The sequence below is a fragment of the Oncorhynchus nerka genome, linkage group LG20 (assembly GCF_034236695.1).
Source record: "Oncorhynchus nerka isolate Pitt River linkage group LG20, Oner_Uvic_2.0, whole genome shotgun sequence".
Taxonomy (NCBI): Eukaryota; Metazoa; Chordata; class Actinopteri; order Salmoniformes; family Salmonidae; genus Oncorhynchus; species Oncorhynchus nerka.
In genome coordinates, this window is record NC_088415.1 from 23,016,578 (window position 1) to 23,038,580 (window position 22,003).

At 43.9% G+C, this 22,003-nt stretch overlaps 1 protein-coding gene across 2 annotated transcripts in view; it reads right to left on the reverse strand.

Annotated features, from left to right (window-relative positions):
- Positions 1–771: 771 nt before the first annotated feature.
- Positions 772–22,003, reverse strand: part of LOC115102087 (protein bicaudal D homolog 2-like) — an 89,572-nt gene continuing 68,340 nt past the window's right edge. Inside the window, exon 10 of one of the 2 annotated variants that reach the window (XM_029621654.2) lies at positions 772–6,673. In XM_029621654.2, coding sequence (XP_029477514.2) covers positions 6,310–6,673 — 364 coding nt within the window. In that variant the 3' untranslated portion in view covers positions 772–6,309. Of the gene's footprint in view, positions 6,674–8,639; positions 8,725–22,003 lie in introns of those variants that run through there. The other variant, XM_029621655.2, reaches the window with a different exon arrangement.

Genomic DNA, 22,003 nt, shown 5'->3' on the forward strand with positions numbered 1-22,003 from the left:
CAGCCTGCAGCTTTGATATGTGTTGAGAGAAGGACAGTGTACTGTCTAGCCATACTCCCAAGTACTTGTATGAGGTGAGTACCTCAAGCTCTAAACCCTCAGAGCTAGCAATCACACCTGTGGGGAGAGGGGCATTCTTTGTTTTGGAAGTGTTCAGAACAAGGCTAAGGGCAGAGAAAGCTTGTTGTAGGGTGTTTAACACAAAATCCAGGGAGGGGCCAGCTGGGTATAAGACTGTATTTTTTTAATTTCACCTTTATTTAACTAGGCAAGTCAGTTAAGAACAAATTCTTATTTACAATTCCAGGGAACAGTGGATTAACTGCCTTGTTCAGGGGCAGAATGACCGATTTTTACCTAGTCAGCTCAGAATTCGATCTAGCAACCTTTCGGTTACTGGCCCAACATTATAACCACTAGGCTACCTGTCGCCCTAGATGTATTATCTGTATATAAATGGATGAGAGAGCTTCCTATTGCCTGAGCTATATTGTTGATGTAAATTGAGAAGAGCGTGGGGCCTAGGATCGAGCCTTGGGGTACAAACTTGGTGACAGGCAGTGGCTGAGACAGCAGATGTTCTGACTTTATACACTGCACTCATTGAGAGAGGTAGTTAGCAAACCAGGCCAAAAAGACCCCTCAGAGACATCAATAATTCTTAGCCGATCGACAAGAATGGAATGATCTACCGTATCAAAATAAAAATAAAAATAGCAGCACAACATTGCTGACTTAACACAGTAATGAAAATACACACAGGACACAGTGTCTTTTTAGTCACATTTATTGTCTTTATCCAGTATGACTACCTTTACACAGACATACCACTTCTCTATAGGAAAACAAAACTTCATAGGATTAGTTCAGCAGTATTACATTAGACTAAACTCAGTTATTTCATCATTTCATTTTTTCACTTTTTCAACATCTTCAAAGTTATAGGTTTGTTTTCGATTCTGTGTAAAGGTTCCCATGACTGATGAACATGCATATGACATTAAATTGTAATGGATATGCCACTAATCATAATGCACATTATTGAGAAGAATACCGTACTGCATAACAATTCAAATACATACCAACATACAGATGAAGTCGTTATTTCATATAAAGGTATCAAACTCAATATGGATCAATACTGAAACACAATATGACAATATAAAGTTTACACAGCTAGTGTATTATCACAGTGCTATTGCTTCCAGCAAACAGAAAACGTTTATTTTCCTTGTAAAACAGCATTAAAATTGCACTTTATTTTCTTATTTTGTTTTTGCTTCCCAACCGTATTGTTAACTTTTTACGCCTCAACAAACGAGCATTGGCAATAATGGCACAATTCAAGCTTGTTGATGCAAAATCTGTTTTCTGTTTCCTGAAATCACAACGCTTTAATAAGATGTAAAAAAAGATTCAAGAATAAAAAATACGATTTAAAAACTCAAAATGGACAAAACAAACGACAAAATGCGCTCCCTGCACATTTGCCAACAATACTATTGATAGCACATTACCTTAACCAAACAAAGTTCGAGATCACCTAGATGTTTCAATAGAACACTGATCTACCCAGAACACAGTAGTGGTGTTTGTAACATTTTGTTCAATAGGAGGCCAAAGGGATTTATTTTGGTTCCCAGTTTGATAAAAAAAAAAAAAAATCTCAATACCCCTGAATTTTCTGTTAGGATCACTGACCCGCAGAATTCAACACAATATCAATTGAATTGAGCTAATTTGAAAACTATCATCTCACCCCTGCAAAAAGGGCTCATCTTTGCATTTATTGCTGCTCACAAAGTCGGTTTAAACCCAAACCTCCTCACCTAAAAACAAACAAAAAACACTAGTCTACGATTCTCCCTTGAAACAATGAAAGGCACGACTGGTCAGAACGAAGAACAAAACAGACCCAAAACAAATCCTGGGCAGCTCTAGGACAGAAAGCCACGGCCCCAAACTATACCTTTCCCACTGATGTACGGCTTGTCTTTCTTTCTGATTCTTCATTCTTTTCAAACCTAAATGATGTACCAAGATTTGGCACGATAAACAAAGAGAGAATGAAACAATTCCAATTTGGAATTTAATCGTTGCACTTGCAGAGAATTCTGTGCGCCAGTGATCCCTTATCAGTGTGACACCCTGGTAAGAAGCTGGAAAAACCTAAATAATTTTGTCACTCCGTTTCTTCCCCCAAGAACTTCTTACCATTTTTGGAATCAGAGTGTCGTCAAGTTTCTCTGCGTTATCTTTGAACTATTCCTAGGAATAATAAATACATGAAAACCCCAGAATTTGCTCACCCTGGATTTTGTTTAGAACATGGCAGCAGAACAAACATAAAATCAAACCAACAGCATAATAATAATATGAGACATAACAATAAAAGGATGCTTATTCAGTTGGACAAATTCTCAGAATCTTAACAGTAGGACTGTGGTTTGCGGTGTGGCTTTAGGAGAGTAAATGGTCTCTATGGATGATACAAAGAGACAACATATAGGAGGAAATATATTCCTATATGTGTATACTTGACTAAATAACTCACAAACCATAGCACTAAACCTTTCCTAGGTTAATAATATAAAGTTATAATACTATAATAAAAGTGCACAGGTTAAAGAAAAAAAGATATATAAAAAAATAAAAAGATCAAACCAGACAAAACGGTTTGTTGATTTACATTGAGGAAAGACCCCGACTCCCCTGGCTTCTCATGGGAGGGATAACTCAAATAATCACAAACTCTGATCATCATTTTACTAGGAGGGCAGAGTTCACTGTACTTGTGAGCATCGTCTTCCGGCAGCAGCACTGGGAAATGTGAAATACCTTTTCATTCCCACACATAGGACATAGAGGTTAGAGGTCATATAGGTTATAGAGGCCATAGAGGACATATAGATCATGCTATATAGTAAGTTAAAGGGCAACTTGGAGGAATATTTCATATTCATATAAGAGATTTTGTTTGGTCAGGTTTTACAATTTTGGCTTTTAGGGCTAGCTGTTTTCAGGAACACTGAATGTGACGTCGGCAGTGTTAGAGGATCCTGAGTTTGAGGATCCTCATCCAGGCAGAATTAAATTAATACAAAATGAAGAAACATAGAAATCAGAAAAATGTGCATTATTGGTCAATTTAGACTTGGTCAGTAATGATGCGAGTCCAATCAAAAACACGAAATAAGAAAGAGTAAAAAGATGAACGCCCGAAGCCCCAGTTAGTTATAGTTCCTACTAACTACAGGTAGGTGCAAACTGGGTTAGTTGTTTTGAAGCAGACTCTGTCATATCAACATCATGTCAATATGTTCTAGAGGAGCTGATATAAAAGCACTATTGCCTGAGGAAGACCAGCAAGTGCGAGAAGCCGATGACCTCACAAGTACTATGACCTTTGACACCTCCAAAACACAGACCCCCCCCAGAGTATAAACCATAGCCCAGAACCAGGTCAGTCATAGGAGGGCTTTTCCCAAATGGCATGCAGGTTAATGAGAACGGGCATGTTTTTTATTTGTTGCATGCAGGCTCTCAACCAATCAAAAATCTAATTAAGATCGTGTGAGAGAACTCAACATTGATGAGGGCAGAGCCTGCAGACAGAGGTAGGAGGAGTTTATTCTGGTGGCATTCTATTGATGACACCAGATAAACGGACATTGATCTCAAACTAGACCAAGAGAACCGGGGGGGGGGGTCTCTCTAGCCACAATCACATCCTGGATTATTAAATCTATCTATTGCTCAGTGAATCCTTAGAGCCGAAACAAGGAAAGGGGGATAGAGGGTCAACTAATTTGAATCGATGTCCACTGGTAAGATTCCACAGTTAGAGACAAAGTAGTTAAACAAAAACATGTATCATTTTTTTTATCACCAAGGGTTTAGAACACCTCAAATAACCCTGGAACCCATGTCTCCAAACACAGTATCAAATTCATGATCAGCATCGTTTAAACACTATTATTAGTCCTCTGTTCTCTCCTAGTCTCTACACTCAGCGCAAACTGATATAAACAAAGAGTGAATCTATCGCTGTCACTTAAGTGGAACAATAACCGAAGAGTGATTTTCACTCAGTGGAGGTGTTTGAATGATGTGAACACAGTCTCCATACTGTGTTGTGTCTAAAGGCCTCGTAGGGCAGCACAGCACATACTCAACTCAAGCAGGGTTGGGGATGTCCCTCGTTCTGAGGAACGACAGCTCTCCCTCTCTATTCCAGAGAGAGGGGGCCTAGGACGATCCTAGAAGATTCTAACCTGATTACGATCATATCATTAAGAATATATAGTTTTTTATATGTTACTGGTAGAAAAAGCATAATTTGATGAATCTTCTAGGATTTCCTGGCATCAACCCTGCTTTTAGCATCATAAAGCTAACAATGTGTGGTTATGTAAAACATGGATTTATCTAACACAAGCCCCACATTCATTTTTTTTTATCTGCCTGGCACAAGCTTGCAAGGTTTAAAGCTTTTTTGGGGATAATGAAGACAGTATATTGGTTTGTCCTCTTGCATACAAACAGCATCTCAGAAATGAAAGACCCTCCATTTATAATATTTTCAGAAAACAACATACACACACAGTGCCGGAGCTGAGATCACTCTCACTCACACAGACACACACACAAACAGACACACACTCATACACACAGACACACGCAGGGTTCAGAACACGCATAAGCGTGAGGACGTTACCTGATGATATTCAGAGTTTTTCCCCCCACAAATCCCCCTCTCTACTTAAAGGGAGAGTGGAGTTTCAGGGCGAGCTAGCTGCTGACAATCTAAAAGAGAGAGAGAGGGGTTGTCATGACAACCAAGTGACGAGACACAGGTTAGAGTCATGAGGAGGAGGACAGGGTTTTCAGCCACATAACCACACATAGTTCATTTGAGAGCTCAAAAGGGCCTCCAAAAAGAGAGGGAAAGGAGATAGTGGGAGAGATGAGCATTAGGGTGATAGACACAAAGACGGGGCTTTACATTGATAGATAGATATAGTTGATATCAAGGGCTTGGGTCGACAGGCACTTTGCTGAAGGTTGTCGGTTTTGTTTGCAGAATTATGATCCGGATCTGGGTGCCATTGATTTTTGTGCTCTTTTAGGATCTTTACTGATGTTACAAAAATCCCCATCAATCAAAACTATATTGTATCTGTTCACAGTTATTTTATCCTTTTCTAATAGAAGTTAGAACCTGAGGCACCTATTCTGAAGTGCACTTAATTTAGGTGTAGAGATCGTTTCGTCTTGCTTTCGTTCTCTAGTAATATGGCTCTGAAAGAACACCAATATGACATATACTGGGTCACATGGAATAGCCCTCCATTTCTTTCAGCAGATGTTAAATAACTGCTCTGGTTAAAATGTAGAGCCCTGTAGTACATAGCTTGTGCTGTGCCACACACCTTTTTACATAGAAAAACAGTTAAAAGCTCAGTAGCATTCTCAGCTGCAATGCCATGCGATTTATCTGAATGAATCCTGAAATTAAACACCTGTGGTCTTAGGTGCTCCTTTACCACCCACCTCCGACATCACTAATCATCAGCCAACCCGCTTTGAGAGTTTTGAAATTCAGTTAGAAAACCCAGCAAATCACACTGGACTCCCCTAAGCAACAGCATGGGGAGTTTGCATATTGTTTTGTTTCATTTGTTTATGTAAACATTAAAGAGTGACCTGATTGGTCAGCGGGTTGCTGGGCTGGCTCAGTCCTGGGGGGCCAGGAGAGAGGAGGATGGGAGGCTTTATCGAAGGAGCACCAACGCCTACAGACGAGCGAGGAGAGGATGTCAGCTTCAGTCACATGACCCCTTAAAGTGACACCCTCTTCCCAAGTCCCCACCCCCTAAGTGCATTACAGTTACCAGGCAACACACTCAGGGGGTTCAGAACACACTAAGCACAAATGCTGCCACCTTTAACATCATCATAAGTGCAGCACCCCATAATATCCACAGAAGCCTACCGGCAGCCGGTTGAGACCCTATCCACATGCCATACATTATGTCTACAACAGTCCCAAACTTCTAGTGGACACTGTACTGTACATGCACATCTGCATTCCCCTAAACGTTTACACTAGCAGATGTGAGTGGCCATACGTGGCCATGGGCATACTTATGTACTGTAGGTTAGACACACACCAGGCCCTATGAGGCTACAGGCTGGGCAGGCAGGGAGCTAAGCGAGCATAGTGGGGCTCTTTAACATTAATGCAGGGGAGAGCCTCGGGCTCCTCCCCTCTGTACACAGCAGTCCCGTGCTGACAACGCAGCCGCTTCAGTCACAGTAGATCTTGTACTTCTCGCTGCAGAAGACCACAGGGCCTCCACGGATGCAGTTGGGCATGGCGTTGAGCTCGTTGGGGAGGCCGATCCCGGCACAGGTGAGGCCGTGACTAATGCGTGGGTTGTTGGCGGCGTTGGTCTGCCCGTTAGTGGTTCTGCCGTTAGTGGTTTTGGCTTTTGGTTTGCCTCCGCGGCGGGTCTGCTCGGTGTCAAACTCCAGGTCCTCCAGGCGCTGGGTCAGGGCCAGCTTCTGCTGGATGGCCATACGGAGCAGGGAGTTCAGGGTCTTCTTCTCATCCTCTGCCGCAGACAGCTGTCTCTGCATCTCATCCAGCTGAGTCACATACTCATCACAGCTACAGCAAAGAAGGAAGGAGAGAGAGAGATACAGAAATAATGAGAGAGACGGAGGGAGGGAGGGAGGGAGGGAGGGAGGGAGGGAGCGAGGGAGACTTGACTTTTTGTCTTTCTTTACTGAAACTTAAAAATAAAACATCTAAATATATCCTGTACTGCATACATGTACCATACTCACCTTTCAATTTACCACATGATACAAACCGACATCACAATACCCAAATCAATACCCACTTCTACAACCGTATATCCAAAACATCTTCCCCAGCTATACAGACAAACACAGTTTCTTTCATTACACAGAAAGGACACCCCTGTCCGACTCCCGGTTCAACCCGTACCAACCAGCTGTTAGTGGCCAGGGCTCCATGAAGAACCCTCCACTGGAGGACCCCTGACCTCTTTGGTACTGGGGGTTTGTAGAGCCCCCTCCACCTAAAACCCACCATACTCTCCGCCCCACATACACCCTGCCACTGATGTGCCTTCACTCCTGTTAGGCTTCTAATGTTCCTAACCTTAACACAGAGGTTGTAGAGGGCTTTCACTCCCACATCCTCAAACTCCCCCAGGCTCGGAGTGTTAAAATCGAACAAGTCCTCCAGACCCCCTTGCCAGTCTCCAGTCTCTGCCGTCACCTGCAGTGGTGGAAACATTGGTGGCCCCTCCCCCTTCGGCCGCTCAAACATCCCACTTACCGGCTCAGACAGTGCCTCCTGGACCTTCTCCAGGAATCTCTCCAGCAGCCTAAGAGACATTATTCCTGTTTGTTGTGCCAAGACTTCCGGGGTTTTCCACCCCTCCTCTCCCAGCAGTCTCAGGTCACCCAGCCTTTGTAAACCCCCTGACATCAGTTGCCTCTGCAGGGTGGCCGACTGGACCGATTTCAAAGGGATGGCCGGGTTGTTGAAGATAGGCTCCTCCCACACCCACGGCTCCACACCCCCTTCTCGTATGGGCCTTAGCATCTGCCAGGCCCTCAGCACTGCAGAGTAAAAATCTGAGAGACCTGCTGTACTCAGCCTCTCCAGCTTCATGAGGAACAGCTGCCGGTCCAACCCTAATCCGCCAGCTCTCCTCAGCAGCGCACATGCTGGCTCCCTCCAGCCAACATCAGCATGGTACAGCAGTCTCTGCACCGCCCTTTGACCGGAAAGCAGCCATCCTGCTCTCCAGTTCCACCAGGTCCTGTCCTCCTTCATGAACGGTCATGTACAACACTGCTTCCCTTAAGCCAGTGATGGCCCGACCAGAAGAAGTCCACCAGCTTGCGTTGCAGGTCTGCGAGCAGCGGAGACCGGCGGAGGGGTTGAGGACAGCCAGTTTATACCACAGGGAAGATGCCACCAGGTTGTTGATTATCAGCACCCTCCCTCTATATGACACTTTGGACAGGCTATTCAGAAACATAAACACTTGCCTCTGGAACGAAACAACGTGCTTAACCTCATCTGCCTGAAAACCTGCCGTCAGTACACGAAAACCACTAGCAAACTTACCAAAACGAATCAACTCTTTCCTGAAATGATCCTCCGTAATAAATGGAGGCACATTTGGAACTACCACTCTTGTCGAAGGGGTAGAGAGAGGTGAAGTTGGCACCAACACACCACTTACAAATATTCCACTAGCAATTAGCCTACCAACCAAGTCTGCTCTTTTCATGAACACAACCACAGCTTTGTTCATTCTAGAAGCAGAATGTATAAGTTCAGCTCCTACCTGTTCACCGACTGCAAGTAGAACCTCCTCCACCTTAACTCCATTCTCAGGAACACATTTGAATCCATGCTGTATCGACAGCGTCTCCTCCGCGCTAGGCTGAGAAGACATCGCACACACCACACCTTCCAAACCCCAGGAAACTTACTCTGTCCTCTTCCAACCTAACTTTGAAAAAACTGTGGATATCGCTAAAACAAATAGTGCATTAACCCTCCACCATAGAAAATAAAATTGAAAGAAAAGACCAAGAAAAGAAACAAGAAAGTTAGTTAGGACAGAGTCCTCCACACCAAACACTCAAACTCCCCAAAACTCTCAGCATGCACTGCAAGAGAGAGAGAAAGAAAGAAAGAAAGAGGGAGAGAGGGAAATGGGGGAGAGAGAGAGCGGGATAGGGAGAGAGAGAGAGCAAGATGGGAGACAGAGAGAGATATAGAGAGGGATGGGAGGAGAGAGAGAGTGATAGGGAGAGAATAAGAGAGTGAGAGAGAGAGAGAGAGGGATGGGAGGAGAGATAGAGAGACAGAGAGGGAGAGAGAGAGGGATAGATAGAGAGTGATGGGAGGAGAGAGAGAGTGATAGGGAGAGAGGGATAGATAGAGAGAGAGGGGGATGGGAGGAGAGATAGAGGGATGGGAGGAGAGGGAGAGAGAGAGGGACAGATAGAGGGATGGGAGGAGAGAAAGTGATAGGGAGGGAGAGGGAGGGAGAGGGATAAAGAGAGAGGGATGGGGGAGAGAGAGAAATAGGGAGAGAGAGGGATAGGGAGAGAGGGGGATGGGAGGAGAGATAGAGAGTGAGAGAGAGGGATAGAGAGAGAAAGAGAGAAAGGAGGAAAAGGGGGAGAGAGGGAAATGGGGGAGAGAGAGAGAGAGGGATGGGAGGAGAGAGAGAGGGAGAGGGAGAGAGATGGATAGAGCGAGATCACATTAGAATCAGGCATTTGTCTCCAAAGTAAGTGATATTCCAGTCTTTGAACTTGAACACCAGAGAAGATAATTGAGACATTTTCATTGGCCATCCAGTAGGTGGCAGTAGCAACCTGCAGTGTAAACAGCCAAAGGTACAGTGTCGCAGTGACTTTGGTCTGTAGGGTTCACTACCGTGGGTAGTAAACCATACAGTCATATAGTCATATAGTCCATTCAGACTATTCATATTGTCTGTGGCCATATCTGAAAGATTTCACTTCCCTTTGAGCCCTCTGAATACCAATGCAAGAAACACGTTTTGACCTATATTCGCCTTGACCTACCGCCCCAGGGCCTATCTTCACCACCAGACAGAGCCCTTAACCTGTCTACCAGAACCTTGAAGTCTACGGCACTGTCATTTCACCAGACTATCTCTCCATCTCCCCAAGCACCTAAACTGTCGTCATTTTGTAAGAACAACAGGATCTCATTTCACCCCCACAAGACCTCATCTAAGTGTTGCACTGAGACAATAGAGAATGTAGAGATGTATTTACTATTCACAGCCCCCCCCCCCCCCCTTCATCAAACGGTACACTGTTCATCTCAAGGCACAGCTACACATGACTCACTTTGTGCTGCTAATATCCAAACACAGTATGGTAATATATGCAGAGTTTATTAGCCTAACATACAGCCTATTTGAATGTGTCCCCGGTTTTCATGTGGTCTATGCTGATGAGGACTAAAAACTCTATGGTTGTGATTAACATTCATTCTGAATGCAGCTCTACCGTGTGCCTCAGTTTGTCTGTCTGCGTGACAATATGAGGAGTCCGAGCACAGAGCGAGTTAATAATAGATCACGCACAAAGGAGGAAATGTCCCTCCTGCATCCCCTCAGGCTAAGGGAGAGAGAGAAGAAGAAGAAGGGAGAGGGGGAACACGAGAGAGGTGCAAGGGATGGAGAGGTACAAGACTGGAAGACATACAGTTGAAGTCGGAAGTTTACATACACTTAGGTTGGAGTCATTAAAACTCGTTTTTCAACCACTCCACAAACTATAGTTTTGGCAAGTCAGTTAGGACATCTACTTTGTGCATGACACAAGTAATTTTTCCAACAATTGTTTACAGATAGATTATTTCACTTACAATTCACTGTATAACAATTCCAGTGGGTCAGAAGTTTACATACACTAAGTTGACTGTGCCTTTAAACAGCCTGGAAAATTCCAAAAAATGATGTCATGGCTTTAGAAGCTTCTGATTTACATCATTTGAGTCATTTGGAGGTGTACCTGTGGATGTATTTCAAGGACTACCTTAAAACTCAGTGCCTCTTTGCTTGACATCATTGGAAAATCAAAAGAAATCAGCCAAAACCTCAGAAAAACAATTGTAGACCTCCACAAGTCTGGTTCATCCTTGGGAGCAATTTCCAAACGCCTGAAGGTACCACGTTCATCTGTACAAACAATAGTATGCAAGTATAAACACCCTGTGACCACGCAGCCGTCATACCGCTCAGGAAGGAGACGCATCCTGTCTCCTAGAGATGAGAAAAGTGCAAATCAATCCCAGAACAACAGCAAAGGACCTTGTGAAGATGCTGGAGGAAACAGGTACAAAAGTATCTATAGCCACAGTAAAACGAGTCCTATAACGACATAACCTGAAAGACCGCTCAGCAAGGAAGAAGCCACTGCTCCAAACCGCCATAAAAATGCCAGACTATGGTTTGCAACCTCACATGGGGACAAAGATTGTACTTTTTGGAGAAATGTCCTCTGGTCTGATGAAACAAAAGTAGAAATGTTCGGCCATAATGACCATCATTATGTTTGGAGGAAAGAGGGGGAGGCCTGCAAGCCGAAGAACACCATCTCAACCGCGAAGCACAAGGATGGCAGCATCATGTTGTGGGGGTGCTTTGCTGCAGGAGGGACTAGTGCACGTCACAAAATAGATGGCATCATGAGAAAATAAAATGATATGGAGATATTGAAGCAACATCTCAAGACATCAGTCAGGAAGTTAAAGCTTGGTCGCAAATGGGACTTCCAAATGGACAATGACCCCAAGCATACTTCCAAAGTTGTGGCAAAATGGCTTAAGGACAACAAAGTCAAGGTATTGGAGTGGCCATCACAAAGCCCTCACCGCAATCCCATAGAAAATTTGTGGGCAGAACTGAAAAAGCATGTGCGAGCAAGGAGGCCTACAAACCTGAATCACTTACACCAGCATGGGCAGGAGGAATGGGCCAAAATTCACCCATCCTATTATGGGAAGCTTGTGGAAGGCTACCCAAAACTTTTTTTTTACTAGGATTAAATGTCAGGAATTGTGAAAAACTGAGTTTAAATGTATTTGGCTAAGGTGTATGTAAACTTCCGACATCAACTGTACTTCTGAGCTCACAGACCTAGATTTACTGTCCTCTCGCTATCTCTGATGCTTCTTTTATATTCATCCGGCTTCACCTTTTCTCTAGCATCAATGTAATATAACATGCAATCTCTCACATTAGTGGGAAATAGCCCAAGATATGAACTACTCTTATTTTGCCTTTCTCTCCCTCGTTCTTTCTATCTCTTCTTTAGTCTCACTGTGCTGTGATGCTAATTCTATCCTTTCTATACCGTTTTGATCTGGTGTGTGTGGATGTGAGTGTGTTAGAGCCAGGCAGGTGTGGAAAACTAGGTCATGCTGCCCGGAATGTAGAGGCAGGGGTTCATATAATCATATAGTCTCTAATCTGCTCAACCCCTCCTCTCTCATTATTACTCATTATGCCATTTTATTTGTTACCCCCTCTCTCCTTTCCCTGCATCCCCATATGAAATCTCTCCATCATCTCTCTGTCATCCCCTCCTTCATGTATCATCCTTCCTTCATCCTTTCTCTTATTTCCTCTTCTCTCCCTCCCCCTGCCTTTCTCTAGCCTTCTATCGAACTCCTCTATGTTCGCTACCTGCAGTCACTTTTTTCTCTCCCTTTTCTCTCGCTCTCAGTCCCATTTCAATGCTGCTGTCACGGCTATCTGCGATGACATTAACATTCCCCAGTAATGATGTTAGCTACACCACTGCAGAGATATCTGCGTCCTACCTTCCACCCCAGCTGGCCTTTAGCCTAACTCACTTTGGCACCAACGAAATGGCATCTCAAAGCACTCCCTCAATCCTGCCCGCAGGTCCCCACACCCTGCAATTAGAACACTCCCTGGCACTGGATTCAATCAAAGGAATTCCAGGTTAGTCTGAATCTAAACCGTGCGACAAAAAACACTGCAAGTTCGATCTGCTGGATTGGAATGTTTTCCTCTACAATTCCAAGTGTCAATAATAATCTATAAAACGACAACACGACAACCATGTTGCAGAGGTCTGTTGTGGTTCTTACCATTGCCTTATTGTCAATTCTTATTGTTCACATAAGACCTCGTTTGTTATTGAGTCTCTCACTATTGGCCCGTTGAGGTGTTGTGTTATGGGCACTCCTCTCTTCCCCCATATACACAAACACGCCCCCCCCCCCCTTGTGGGCTTGCAGTCTGATTCCCAGTGGGACACACACCCAGACAATGGGGATCAGTGCAGTTTAATTTGACCCAGTGTGAGATGGTGAATGGGGGTGGAGGGGCTCCCAGGAGACGCAGTGCCCTTTAAGATGGACTAGCCATGCTGGGGGGAGGGTGTAAGAGGGCGTGGGTTTTCCCGGGAATAAATACAGGGTTCCATTCTGGGGATGAGGAGTTACAATGGGGCCCTTCTTGGCCTGATAGAGAGGGGTGGCGGGCTACAATGCCCCTGGGTGTCTGGGGGCGGCTGGCCCTTTGTAGAGCAACAGTCTCCACATTCAGAGTAGCGAGGAACAGAGACTCCACATCTCAGATGATCTATAGAAGCCAGGGGTTACGAAACACACACACAGGCTCACTGCACACACACACATGTGCTGAATGAAATATGACGAGGCATTCATAGGGAGGGTATGGACTACACAGACAGGTGCACATGCCCTAAACATGCCCATACTGAAAAATGTGGTGCAGGCACACAGCACTACAGCCCATCTGTTTATCACATGGACTATGTATTCAGACACCACACACTTCTCTCAGCTGTTCTCTGGCTATGTGGGAACAGCACTGGTCATGGTGGAGGAAGATGAGAGAGAGGACCCAGGAGGGAGGAGGGGGGAGAGAAAGGATGAATAACACAACCAACAATGAAATGAAGAACAAAATGGAAATCAGAGGAAAACAAAGATATACCGAACGAAAAATATAAACGCAACGTGCAACAATTTAAAATATTTTACTGACTTACAGATCATATAAGTAAATCAGTCAATTGAAATAAATAAATTAGGCCCTAATCTATGGATTTTTGGGGGGCAAGGGCGCAGTCATGGGTGGGCATAGGCCCACCCACTTGGGAGCCAGGTCCCACAAATGGGGAGCCAGGCCCAGGCAATCAGAATTAGTTTTTCCCCACAAAAGGGCTTTATTACAGACAGAAATACTCCTGAGTTTCATCAGCTGTCCGGGTGGCTGGTCTCAGACGATCCTGCAGGTGAAGAAGCTGGATATGGAGGACCTGGGCTGGCATAGTTACACATGGTCTGCGGATGTGAGTCCGGTTGGTCGTACTCCCAAATTCTCAACATTGGAGTAGAGAAATTAACATTAAATCCTCTGGCAACAGCTCTGGTGGACATTCCTGCAGTCAGCATCTGTGGCATTGTAAAACTGCACATTTCAGAGTGGCCTTTTATTGCCCCCAAGATAAGGTGTACCTGTGTAATGATCACGCTGTTTAATCAGCTTCTTGATATGACACACCTGTCAGGTGCATAGATTATCTTGGCAAAGGAGAAAGGCTCACTAACAGGGATGTAAACAAATTTGTGCCCAACATTTCAGAGAAATGTGCTTTTTTGTATGCAAGGAAAATGTTGGGGATCTTTCATTTCAGGTCATGAAACATGGGACCAACACTTTACATGTAGCTAATTAAAATGCCTTTATTTGTATGGCATGTTCAGTGGAAACAAAGATAAAAAATGCTGATGTGTTTCAGCTGCATGGCCTTCGTCAGGGAGTACCCCCTTATGAAGGCCATACAGCAGAACATGCCATACAAATAAAGGCATTTTATTTCATTATATGAACAGTGCCTTGGTCCTCCTTTTTTTGGATGATCAATTTGTCCCTTTTACCAAAGAGCACCTTCTGTCTACTAAAACCTACTACTGTGTACCTTAGTACCTTCTGTCTACTAAAACCTACTACTGTGTACCTTAGTACCTTCTGTCTACTAAAACCTACTACTGTGTACCTTAGTACCTTCTGTCTACTAAAACCTACTACTGTGTACCTTAGTACCTTCTGTCTACTAAAACCTACTACTGTGTACCTTAGTACCTTCTGTCTACTAAAACCTACTACTGTGTACCTTAGTACCTTCTGTCTACTAAAACCTACTACTGTGTACCTTAGTACCTTCTGTCTACTAAAACCTACTACTGTGTACCTTAGTACCTTCTGTCTACTAAAAACCTACTACTGTGTACCTTAGTACCTTCTGTCTACTAAAACCTACTACTGTTTACCTTAGTACCTTCTGTCTACTAAAACCTACTACTGTGCACCTTAGTACCTTCTGTCTACCAAAACCTACTACTGTGTACCTTAGTACCTTCTGTCTACTAAAACCTACTACTGTGTACCTTAGTACCTTCTGTCTTCCAAAACCTACTATTGTGTACCTTAGTACCTTATGTCTACTAAAACCTACTATTGTGTACCGTCTGTCTACCAAAACCTACTACTGTGTACCTTAGTACCTTCTGTCTACTAAAACCTACTATTGTGTACCTTAGTACCTTCTGTCTACTAAAACCTACTACTGTGTACCTTAGTACCTTCTGTCTACTAAAACCTACTACTGTGTACCTTAGTATCTTCTGTCTACTAAAACCTACTACTGTGTACCTTAGTACCTTCTGTCTACTAAAACCTACTACTGTGTACCTTAGTACCTTCTGTCTACCAAAACCTACTACTGTGTACCTTAGTACCTTCTGTCTACTAAAACCTACTACTGTGTACCTTAGTACCTTCTGTCTTCCAAAACCTACTATTGTGTACCTTAGTACCTTATGTCTACTAAAACCTACTATTGTGTACCGTCTGTCTACCAAAACCTACTACTGTGTACCTTAGTACCTTCTGTCTACTAAAACCTACTATTGTGTACCTTCTGTCTACTAAAACCTACTATTGTGTACCTTAGTACCTTCTGTCTACTAAAACCTACTACTGTGTACCTTAGTATCTTCTGTCTACTAAAACCTACTACTGTGTACCTTAGTACCTTCTGTCTACTAAAACCTACTACTGTGTACCTTAGTACCTTCTGTCTACTAAAACCTACTATTGTGTACCTTCTGTCTACTAAAACCTACTTAGTACCTTCTGTCTACTAAAACCTACTACTGTGTACCTTAGTACCTTCTGTCTACTAAAACCTACTACTGTGTACCTTAGTATCTTCTGTCTACTAAAACCTACTATTGTGTACCGTCTGTCTACCAAAACCTACTACTGTGTACCTTAGTATCTTCTGTCTACTAAAACCTACTACTGTGTACCTTAGTACCTTCTGTCTACTAAAACCTACTATTGTGTACCTTAGTACCTTCTGTCTACTAAAACCTACTACTGTGTACCTTAGTACCTTCTGTCTACTAAAACCTACTACTGTGTAGCATAGTACCTTCTGTCTACTAAAACCTACTACTGTGTACCTTAGTACCTTCTGTCTACCAAAACCTACTACTGTGTACCTTAGTACCTTCTGTCTACTAAAACCTACTACTGTGTACCTTAGTACCTTCTGTCTACCAAAACATACTACTGTGTACCTTAGTACCTTCTGTCTACTAAAACCTACTACTGTGTACCTTAGTACCTTCTGTCTTCCAAAACCTACTATTGTGTACCTTAGTACCTTATGTCTACTAAAACCTACTAAAACCTACTACTGTGTACCTTAGTACCTTCTGTCTACTAAAACCTACTACTGTGTACCTTAGTACCTTCTGTCTACTAAAACCTACTACTGTGTACCTTAGTACCTTCTGTCTACTAAAACCTACTATTGTGTACCTTAGTACCTTCTGTCTACCAAAACCTACTACTGTGTACCTTAGTACCTTCTGTCTACTAAAACCTACTACTGTGTACCTTAGTACCTTCTGTCTTCCAAAACCTACTATTGTGTACCTTAGTACCTTATGTCTACTAAAACCTACTATTGTGTACCTTAGTACCTTCTGTCTACTAAAACCTACTACTGTGTACCTTAGTACCTTCTGTCTACTAAAACCTACTATTGTGTACCTTATTACCTTCTGTCTACTAAAACCTACTATTGTGTACCTTCTGTCTACTAAAACCTACTATTGTGTACCTTAGTACCTTCTGTCTACTAAAACCTACTATTGTGTACCTTGGTACATTCTGTTTACCTTCTGTCTAAAAACCTACTATTGTGTCTACCTTGGTACCTTCTGTCTACTAAAACCTACTATTGTGTACCTTAGTACCTTCTGTCTACTAAAACCTACTATTGTGTACCTTAGTACCTTCTGTCTACTAAAACCTACTATTGTGTACCTTAGTACCTTCTGTCTACTAAAACCTACTATTGTGTACCTTAGTACCTTCTGTCTACTAAAACCTACTATTGTGTACCTTAGTACCTTCTGTCTACTAAAACCTACTATTGTGTACCTTCTGTCTACTAAAACCTACTATTGTGTACCTTGGTACCTTCTGTCTACTAAAACCTACTATTGTGTACCTTGGTACATTCTGTCTACTAAAACCTACTATTGTGTACCTTAGTACCTTCTGTCTACTAAAACCTACTATTGTGTACCTTAGTACCTTCTGTCTACTAAAACCTACTATTGTGTACCTTGGTACCTTCTGTGTACTAAACCCTACTATTGTGTACCTTAGTACCTTCTGTCTACTAAAACCTACTATTGTGCACCTTAGTACCTTCTGTCTACTAAAACCTACTATTGTGTTCCTTGGTACATTCTGTTTACTAAAACCTACTATTGTGTACCTTGGTACCTTCTGTCTACTAAAACCTACTATTGTGTACCTTAGTACCTTCTGTCTACTAAAACCTACTATTGTGTACCTTAGTACCTTCTGTCTACTAAAACCTACTATTGTGTACCTTCTGTCTACTAAAACCTACTATTGTGTACCTTAGTACCTTCTGTCTACTAAAACCTACTATTGTGTACCTTTGTACATTCTGTTTACTAAAACCTACTATTGTGTACCTTGGTACCTTCTGTCTACTAAAACCTACTATTGTGTACCTTAGTACCTTCTGTGTACTAAAACCTACTATTGTGTACCTTAGTACCTTCTGTCTACTAAAACCTACTATTGTGTACCTTAGTACCTTCTGTCTACTAAAACCTACTATTGTGTACCTTAGTACCTTCTGTCTACTAAAAACCTACTATTGTGTACCTTAGTACCTTCTGTCTACTAAAACCTACTATTGTGTACCTTAGTACCTTCTGTCTACTAAAACCTACTATTGTGTACCTTAGTACCTTCTGTCTACTAAAACCTACTATTGTGTACCTTAGTACCTTCTGTGTACTAAAACCTACTATTGTGTACCTTAGTACCTTCTGTCTACTAAAACCTACTATTGTGTACCTTAGTACCTTCTGTCTACTAAAACCTACTATTGTGTACCTTAGTACCTTCTGTCTACTAAAACCTACTATTGTGTACCTTAGTACCTTCTGTCTACTAAAACCTACTATTGTGTTCCTTGGTACATTCTGTTTACTAAAACCTACTATTGTGTACCTTGGTACCTTCTGTCTACTAAAACCTACTATTGTGTACCTTAGTACCTTCTGTCTACTAAAACCTACTATTGTGTACCTTAGTACCTTCCTTAGTACCTTCTGTCTACTAAAACCTATTGTGTATTGTGTACCTTCTGTCTACTAAAACCTACTATTGTGTACCTTAGTACCTTCTGTCTACTAAAACCTACTATTGTGTACCTTGGTACATTCTGTTTACTAAAACCTACTATTGTGTACCTTGGTACCTTCTGTCTACTAAAACCTACTATTGTGTACCTTAGTACCTTCTGTGTACTAAAACCTACTATTGTGTACCTTAGTACCTTCTGTCTACTAAAACCTACTATTGTGTACCTTAGTACCTTCTGTTTACTAAAACCTACTATTGTGTACCTTGGTACCTTCTGTCTACTAAAACCTACTATTGTGTACCTTAGTACATTCTGTCTACTAAAACCTACTATTGTGTACCTTAGTACCTTCTGTCTACTAAAACCTACTATTGTGTACCTTAGTACCTTCTGTCTACTAAAACCTACGATTGTTTACAGTATCTTAGCACCGCTTCCCTTCCTCCTTTTTTCTACACTTTACATGTCTCGTTTTTATTTTTTGTTAAGTATAGAATGAGAGTGTGTGCTTGTATGATTTAACTGCAGGTGCTGGTCTGATCATTAGTCTTGCCTTGTGTGTGTAGCGCTGAGGGCTGCTGAGATCAGGCATGTCCAGACATGTCTTAGGAATGTAAGAGCCAGGGTCTTACTGTAAACTGATACCACAGCTGGAGTAAAGCGTACACGCACACACGCACAAACACATTGGGAGCTTGCATTATATAAAAGGGTCTGACAAAGACTTGCACATTTATTCAGTCTCACTCCCTAACTCTGTTCACTCTAACCCCCTCACTCTGTTCACTCTAACACCCTCACTCTGTTCACTCTAACACCCTCACTCTGTTCACTCTAACACCCTCACTCTGTTCACTCTAACCCCCCCACTCTGTTCACTCTAACCCCCCCACTCTGTTCACTCTAACCCCCCCACTCTGTTCACTCTAACCCCCTCACTCTGTTCACTCTAACCCCCTCACTCTGTTCACTCTAACCCCCTCACTCTGTTCACTCTAACTCCCTCCACTCCTCCCTCACTCTAACTCCCTCACTCTAACTCCCTCACTCTGTTCACTCTAACTCCCTCACTCTAACTCCCTCACTCTAACTCCCTCACTCTAATTCCCTCACTCTAACTCCCTCACTCTGTGGCCACACACACCAAACTGAGGAAATCCACTGAAAGTCTCAGAAATCCAAAAATCTACCTTTTAACTCGACAGAGTAAAATTAAGACCCTGTAGAGAAGCTAAAATGAAAGACCCCTCCATCCCTCTCTCCCTCTAGGATGTGTTTCTGTGAAGATGGAGGACGGATGAGGGGATGGAGGGAAGAAACGGGGGGAGTGTGGGAAACGTGGGTCAGTCATGGCCATCTGCCTCTTAAAGTTTCTCAAAGAGGCCTCCACCCCTTCTCCTCCTGCTCCACCATCATTCTATAGGGTCAAATTAGCAGGCTCCAGACAGTATAGTGACTGAACACCACCACCAATTTCCAGGCTGTACACAGCCCTGAACACCACCACCAATACCCAGTGTACACAGCCCTGAACACCACCACCAATACCCAGGCTGAACACAGCCATGAACACCACCACCAATACCCAGGCTGAACACAGCCCTGAACACCACCACCACCAATACCCAGTGTACACAGCCCTGAACACCCCCACCAATACCCAGGCTGTACACAGCCCTGAACACCACCACCACCAATACCCAGTGTACACAGCCCTGAACACCACCACCACCAATACCCAGTGTACACAGCCCTGAACACCACCACCACCAATACCCAGGCTGTACACAGCCCTGAACACCACCACCACCAATACCCAGGCTGTACACAGCCCTGAACACCACCACCACCAATACCCAGTGTACACAGCCCTGAACACCACCACCAATACCCAGGCTGTACACAGCCCTGAACACCACCACCACCAATACCCAGGCTGTACACAGCCCTGAACACCACCACCACCAATACCCAGGCTGAACACAGCCCTGAACACCACCACCAATACCCAGGCTGAACACAGCCCTGAACACCACCACCAATACCCAGGCTGAACACAGTCCTGAACACCACCACCACCAATACCCAGGCTGTACACAGCCCTGAACACCACCACCACCAATACCCAGGCTGAACACAGCCCTGAACACCACCACCACCAATACCCAGTGTACACAGCCCTGAACACCACCACCAATACCCAGGCTGTACACAGCCCTGAACACCACCACCAATACCCAGGCTGAACACAGCCCTGAACACCACCACCACCAATACCCAGTGTACACAGCCCTGAACACCACCACCACCAATACCCAGGCTGTACAGAGCCCTGAACACCACCACCACCAATACCCAGGCTGAACACAGCCCTGAACACCACCACCAATACCCAGGCTGAACACCACCACCAATACCCAGGCTGAACACAGCCCTGAACACCACCACCACCAATACCCAGGCTGAACACAGCCCTGAACACCACCACCAATACCCAGGCTGTACACAGCCCTGAACACCACCACCAATACCCAGGCTGAACACAGCCCTGAACACCACCACCACCAATACCCAGGCTGAACACAGCCCTGAACACCACCACCACCAATACCCAGGCTGAACACAGCCCTGAACACCACCACCACCAATACCCAGGCTGAACACAGCCCTGAACAACACCACCACCACCAATACCCAGGCTGTACACAGCCCTGAACACCACCACCAATACCCAGGCTGAACACAGCCCTGAACACCACCACCACCAATACCCAGGCTGAACACAGCCCTGAACACCACCACCACCAATACCCAGGCTGAACACAGCCCTGAACACCACCACCACCAATACCCAGGCTGAACACAGCCCTGAACAACACCACCACCACCAATACCCAGGCTGAACACAGCCCTGAACACCACCACCAATACCCAGGCTGAACACAGCCCTGAACACCACCACCACCAATACCCAGGCTGAACACAGCCCTGAACACCACCACCAATACCCAGGCTGAACACCACCACCAATACCCAGGCTGAACACCACCACCAATACCCAGGCTGAACACCACCACCAATACCCAGGCTGAACACAGCCCTGAACACCACCACCAATACCCAGGCTGAACACAGCCCTGAACACCACCACCAATACCCAGGCTGAACACCACCACCAATACCCAGGCTGAACACCACCACCAATACCCAGGCTGAACACCACCACCAATACCCAGGCTGAACACAGCCCCGGACATACTGAGGCCGCATCCGAAATGGCTCCCTATTGCCTATAGTGCACTATATAGGGAATAACAAAAACTTTACAATAATTCTATCTAAATCAAATCAAATTGTATTTGTCACATACACATGGTTAGCAGATGTTAATGCGAGTGTAGCGAAATGCTTGTGCTTCTAGTTCCGACAATGCAGTAATAACCAACGAGTAATCTAACCTAACAATTCCACAACTACTCCCTTATACACACAAGTGTAAAGGGATAAAGAATATGTACATAAAGATATATGAATGAGTGATGGTACAGAACGGCATAGTAAAGATTCAGTAGATGGTATCGAGTACAGTATATACATATGAGATGAGTAATGTAGGGTATGTAAACATAAA